Here is a 7,171-nt window from a genome sequence, read left to right on the forward strand (position 1 = left end):
TAATTCTTTAACCCAGTTAGCTGTTTCTGACGAGTATACTCGTCATGAGGAAATGGTACAATATTTTGTGTTATGGCGAGCCCTGTTAGTAATAAAATTAAAAAATAAAACAGTCGTTTCGTTACAATTTAATTCTATATTATCACAGCTACACATACTCTGTGTTTGATGAATATACTCTTACTTTTTGCGACGCATTTTAGATACACACTTTCCAAATAATGGTTAATGAAAATTTGTTCAATAATGCTCAAAAATGTTTGTGTCAATATGTTATCTGTTATGTGATTATACTATGTGAATTAAATACCTGAGAAATTAATAAATTTGAAATTTCCCGTAACAGAGCAATAATTCTTTCCATAGAGTAATATTTCGAGTTCGACCACATTAAGCAAACACAGTGAAACAGTAACTTCAATTTCCATATTATATCTCTGAACTCAACGTTTTCAATTTCATTGAAATACATTTCCAGAGGTTTCAAGTAAAGATTTATATCCCTTGTTTCCAACAATGCTGAAAGATTAAAGCAAAGATCATTTGAACATAAATAATATATCTATTAAGTATAATAGTAATTTTTATTTTCAATTTAACAAAAGGATTAAGATTTAATATTTCTCAAAGATTAAATTAGAACTACTTTGAATAGGAAAAGAAGAAGCAATTATAATTTTAAGTTGAAACATAAGTGTCTATATTCCTTAAATTAGGAGTAAGAAAATGCTATTCCAGTCAATATAAAAGAAAGTCAATAATTCCAAAATTATAAGAAATAAAACATTTTCTTTTTCCTAACTATTACTTACATGCAGTCACGTTCTTTACTAAATTTTTGAAATACACCGAATATGGACTTTCCATTTTTTCTAGAAATAGATCCATCTGTCGTACTTTTGGGTCTTTTAATTGATAATAAAGCGATTCCATATTCTTTAGTCTCATGTTCCAATAGACCAACTCTAGTGAAATAAACGATTTCGAATGATATTAATAATTGTCGTACCTTCCTTGGCAGAATAATAACAAGTGAGATGAATTTTTTCTTCAAAAACACGTCATATTTAATATTTTTAAAGTGAAAAACTCAAATATTTTTAAACTATCTATACTATCTATCTATCTTTACTTTTACTTATTTTTACTTACTTACAGGTAGGTAAGTTGAATTCAACAAAAGCTAATACATTATTCTATTGAATTAAATTATTAATTTATTGTAATTATTCCAGAATAGAGGCGATACCAACGATTTCAATGACCTTGAAATATGTTGATAAATATTCTGAACAACTTTTTGCTATACATACAGCGTGTTCTGTTTAACTGGTAATGCTCAGATATCTGAGAAAATACGAAGGATGCGAAAAAATGTTTGAGACAAAGATTGCATCATATTGTACTCTTGCGTACTTGACCTTGAAACATCCAGTAAAGACGACATTAAAATTTTTAAATGGATACCACCATTTTCTATTACATATTCCTGCAGCCGACATAGACACATTTATTTGCACATGTCCATTGTTGTCAGATAAAACAATAGGCCTTCATTTCTTCCAAATAGAACACTAATTCTTCCTCCTCTTGGAGAAATGAAAACACAGTTTAGAAAACTCCTAAACTAGTCTTCAACATCTACTGCAAATTTTCTCGATGGATAATTGATAATATTCAAGATTTAATATGATTCAGAATAGTTACTTACTATCGTCCAAAAGATGGTAGAAAATAAGATCACAATCATTAGAAACAGAAAAATGGTCAAATTGTTTTGAAAACAAAAATTTGTAAAATAATTTGTTAATACATACACTGCTTGTAATTTGACAACTAAAACTGAATGGCGGTTTATTTATAGGAAAAAGTTGTTCAAACACATTGAAATCGGTGAAGTCACCCTTGTTCAGAATAATTACTAATTAATTAATTAAATTGATTTAAAAATTGCAGTACTGAATTAGAATTATAATTACATTCTTATAAATATGCAAAAAATTATTGTTATCTAACACGCTCAAATTATAATCATTACAATAAAACAATACTGATTCATTTCACGTATTTCACAGATATATATTTCAAAAATTTACCTCACTCGTTTCCTCGCCTAATCCATCTCTACCTAGATTACCCTAATAGTAACATAGCATACTTAAAGTATGCTAAATATAATATTATTATGAATTATGTATAGTAATTTATCCTAAACTTATATTTTATAACTATGTTTGACATATCTGGTAAAATACTTATTTTTTAAAAAATATAAAGAAAATATCTAAGATTTTAGAGAATAATTTCACAGAAAACATGTCTCCTTTTATTACAATATTTGAAACAATATATTCTAAGTATACAAACTAAGTATATGATAATATTCTAAATGCTAATATACGTATATAGGTTTCAGTTATATGTAATGATAAAAACAAAATAATAAACTATAAACAGATATGGTTTGAAAAATTAGTAGATTACCGGACACAGGAATTTCCTTTTCATTCGTTGAAAACTTTGAGAACTCTACGTTGAGGATCTCATTAATTTGTGTCGCCCATTTTATTACAATTTCCTCTATGTTGTTCTTTACTTGGAGTAATTTAGGAGACTCTAATTTAGAATTGAATTGCTGATCAAGAATTTCTTCGATACCCATTGGCATTGGTAGTAAAGTTTGTCCTGTTATTTTTCCTTTCACCTGTATTTTGTAATGTATAAGTAATAATATTTTAATTTGTTCTTCACATAGCCTTTAATATGCATATAAACGAATGCAATAGGTCAATTAATAAGTATAAAATTATACAGTTTGTATTTAAAAACGTCAACATAAAAATGCATTCTATAAAGTTGAAGCAAAAAATTTCATACCAGATATCTACATATGAATTCATTACTAAATCATTATTGGTAGGTACAAATACATAAGAACAGCGGCTAAAGAGGAATATCTGCAGAAGGAAGGATGAACAAGATGCGGAAATGTTGGGGAGCGTAATCGTTACTAGTTGGACAAGAGAAAAAGAAAATGTGTTTCATGTAGTTTAGAGATAGGCACCTTAAAAGGCTTAGTAAAAAAATGGCTATAGGTTAGATTATAGTGTGCGAAGAAAAGAAAATATAGTAAAAGGTAGGATAAGTGAAGCGGTTATAAGCTGGTTAATTCAGTTTTGGAAAAAGACCCATAAAAATATAGGCACCGAACTGATTGTAAAGCAAAGGTAGATACGTAATAGCATATAGGATAGTGTATATAGGTTAGGTTAGGGTTAGGTTAGGAGAAATAAGGATAAACTAACACGTTTAATTTTTAGTATTAAATATGAGAGACAATATGTATGCTTGGGATAGAAGTATGAATAGGTATGGGTCTTTGGATGTGATGGATGCTCCGAGAGTTATATGGCAATGAATAGGAATTAGAAATACAAAAAAATAAATATTATACATATACAGTGCATCCCGTTTATCTCGAATTACTGAAATATTTCGAAGAACATGAATGATACAAAAAGAATTGTACGATATAAAAGTGGACATATTGTACTCTTAAGTATTTGACCTTGCGATGACCTTGAAACGTTCTGTCAAAAGGGTGACACTCAGACTTTCTCAAGACACTACAAACCTGCATCTTTTGAGAAAGATATAAAATTCTAATGTTTTGAAAACATCTGAATGTCAGCTGCAAAAATATGCAATAAAAGATAGATACTTCCATTTAAAAATTACAATATCATTTTCACAGCCAGTTTCAAGGTCACTGCAAGGTTAAATAAACGAGAGAGTATACTATTGTATATCCCCTCTCCATGTCGTGTAATTTTTGTCTAAAACGTTTTTTCATATCACTCGTGTTTTTCGAAATATTTTCGTGCTTTGAGATAAACCGGACACGCTGTATATACTGAATCACTATTAAATATGAAATTAACTGCTTTACTATTTTTTAAATAAATATCTTTCTACCTGCCATATTAGACTTCGAAGGTCGTATACTTGTTTCTTAACATCTTTCCGAACAACTTCCGGCCACCCAACGTGATTTTTTGGATTAGATAAAATAGGTACGTATGCCTGAAAATATTACAGTATGTAAAAATTATTTAAGGACCGATATATAGTGACTGAATTAATGACTGAATTAACATAACAGTTTTCATATATGTATATCTAAACTGTGTAAAATAATACTTTGAAAGTAAGTTCATTTTCTTTTATTTCTTAGTTTGTCCGCGTCTCTATGTGTTCAATGATGTAAATACATTACACAAGTAGTTCTTTGAGAATTTCCTGGACCAATATCTTCTTTCAAGATTATAAATGGACTTACACCACTTTCAAAATTAGTGAATTGTGCGGTTTATTAAATTTAAATTACTTAACATTTTTGTTTTATGTTTTAATACACTTTTGTTTATAGATAAGACCAGGAAGAACAAAATACTGTTATTTAATATCAATATCCTTTCTTTTCGATTATTGGTACCTGACTATTTAGACAGACTATAGATTATAGGACATAGAATTACACCACTTTGAAAATAGATGATTATACAACTTCATCTAATAAGAAAATTTCGATTAATTAAAACAAATGAATTCTTTAAGTCTTAAATTATAGATTGTTTCATTGATATTTTCAAAAATCACATTTAGAATTTTTTCTATATTTACCTGTTTTTACTTTTACCAGATATTTTGCTATCTTAACTATCTTCTAAAAGCAAAAAATATTCAGGAAAGAAAGGTGACAAAAAATTAAGCTTGAAAATTAATCTTTAAACTCAATTAATGTTACAATAAATAACAAATAGCAAATTTTACCTACCAAATTAATATTTACTAGTTTAGAGAAAGACGTTATATATTTTACACTATATATGTAATTAACATAGTGTTGCTACTAAAATCACAAAATAAAAAAAGAGAAACTAGATTTTCCTGAGTCGAATGGAATGGAATGGAATGGACAAAGTTAGAGAACTAACATCTTCTTCAAGCACCGCCAGTTCCTCGATTGGATTCGGTGCCATGTCACCTGGTATCAACAAATCTTTGTAGTTATCCTCAGTGACCTTTTGGGGCTTCCTCTTCAAGAAGTACGTCTGCTTTCTCTTAGATTGCGTTATTTCGAGATAGGGTACTAAGACACCGGCGGGTGTCAGTTGCAACACGAGGACCATCTCCGATGCAATTCCAAAGAACTTCGTGATTAAATCCTGTATGTGAAAGTCCCGTAATTCATTCATCATTGAATTAAAGAGACCATTTCAGTTTTGGAATCTCTTTAACCGATTGTATTATTGTGAATCTTATACAGGATGAATCGAATCAGTGAGAAGTACTACCTAAAATAACTCGTTACATATTGGTTATATCAAAAAACGTCTTAAATGATTTATGCTGCATTTCATGGAAATGAACGCAATTGTATTTTCTAATATCTTATATTTTTTGAGATATCGAGGTAACCTTGATTCTTTTAAATGGCACCGTATATTTTTTATGACATTAGTTGGGCCAACTGGACATTTTCTACAAAACAGATATTAATCTATTTATAACGAAAAGACATTATCGTGGCAGATATCTTGATTTGAATTTGTTAAATTTAACTTATGAAAGACGAAGACAACGTAAGCACAAAAATACCGCGTCGCATCACTCCTTGTCTTTCATATTAAATTTGACAGTTGACAAATTAACCGCAACCACGGCAATATCGCGTGAGCTGACTAAATGCTTTACAAAAAAGTAATAAAATCCACTTATGTCAACAACTTAATAGTTTGACAAATATTTTATGGGCTACGCAAATATTGTCCAATCTCTATCATCCTCCCTTGAAATTATCAAATAAATGACGATTTTTAATGACCGAATTTTACGCTGGTAACAATCTGATATTTGGAACGAATTGAAGGATTCGTAACAAAAATTATCCTCGTCAATTCTTATCTTTTTCCCTTCCTGTTCAGTATGTTTGAGCTCAGACAGGTACATCAAATAATACATCATAATCTACACATAACAAAAATATTAATTGTTGTTATATTAATTTATGTAAATAAGTATGCCCCCCTCTGATTTAGAGCAAGATAATGATTGTAACATTATTGACAGAGTGTTTGGTTATAAACAAAATATGCAAATTACTAGAAAACTATCCACTGTATAAAAAAATGGTTCAAACAGGAAGTGAATGGTTTCAGAGGGGACATAATGTGGTATAATTACCTTTTTTTGTAGATGGCCGGTTAGAGATCATATACTTTCAAATACAACTAATATTTATCTACAAATAAATAAATAGTATTAAAACCTATTTATGTTGAAAAACTATTAGTGGAGCAGATGTTTTAACTTTAACCCATTCGCAATCCATGACGTACTGGTATGTGAAAGTCGAACTGATCAAATCCACCAATGACGTATTGGTACGTCAAAATCAAACTAATTTTAATCCATTTGTATCACGGCTCTCTAATTGTATGACTTATCGCTTATAATGACAACAGCAACTTTGGCAATGAGTCTATATGTCCGGAACATGCATGACTGATCATATGTAATTTATCAAATCATTCATAATTCATCCAGATTTTGTTTTACCGCATGGTGCCACTTCTTCAACTGAACTATGGTTTGATCGATACAGAAGATCTCGATCGATATGTAATATCAAATCGATAATATTCTTTAGTCCTTATTGAATTGCGAGTGTTCGAGACGTGCCCCATTTCACTACGTGTGTCAGTATTACGATCAAAATAAATATTTATCTTTTCAGTCATAAGACTCTATTTGTACTCTGATGTAACCTTATACATTACTAATTAGTAGTTAATTAATTATTAGTTCTAATTTAATCTAATCTGATCGAATCATACTGTATGTAAACTTTTTAAACATTCAACAGAATAGTAAAAATATCTTTACATCTACATACGTACATATGTTTAATGCCCACACGCCATCTGTGTGTGAATTTACATATACACTCGCGTGCACTCAGCATATCAATAGTTCACAAAGAAAAAGTAACTTGCGGAATGTTCCGCTAGGGTGACATCGGTCAGTTCGTCGTATGCAAGTTTTAATATGGCGAAACGGAGCCGTGAAGTTAAATGGAATAGAGTATATTTTCATTCTAATTCTGATT

At 29.6% G+C, this 7,171-nt stretch overlaps 1 protein-coding gene across 2 annotated transcripts in view; it reads right to left on the reverse strand.

The window, feature by feature from the left end:
* Positions 1–6,886, reverse strand: part of LOC117237447 (dynein beta chain, ciliary-like) — a 72,886-nt gene extending 66,000 nt beyond the window's left edge. The window contains exons 1-7 of one of the 2 annotated variants that reach the window (XM_033501417.1): positions 6,402–6,886; positions 6,247–6,304; positions 4,998–6,030; positions 3,976–4,083; positions 2,485–2,704; positions 813–965; positions 311–519 (exon numbers count right to left, since the gene is read on the reverse strand). In XM_033501417.1, the coding sequence (XP_033357308.1) occupies positions 311–519; positions 813–965; positions 2,485–2,704; positions 3,976–4,083; positions 4,998–5,261 (954 nt within the window). In that variant the 5' untranslated portion in view covers positions 5,262–6,030; positions 6,247–6,304; positions 6,402–6,886. Of the gene's footprint in view, positions 1–310; positions 520–812; positions 966–2,484; positions 2,705–3,975; positions 4,084–4,997; positions 6,031–6,246 lie in introns of both variants that reach the window. The other variant, XM_033501418.1, reaches the window with a different exon arrangement.
* Between the last annotated feature and the right edge of the window lie 285 nt (positions 6,887–7,171).

Source organism: Bombus vosnesenskii, unplaced genomic scaffold (assembly GCF_011952255.1).
Source record: "Bombus vosnesenskii isolate JDL3184/JDL3185 unplaced genomic scaffold, Bvos_JDL3184-5_v1.1 scf7180000013371, whole genome shotgun sequence".
Classification (NCBI taxonomy): Eukaryota; Metazoa; Arthropoda; class Insecta; order Hymenoptera; family Apidae; genus Bombus; species Bombus vosnesenskii.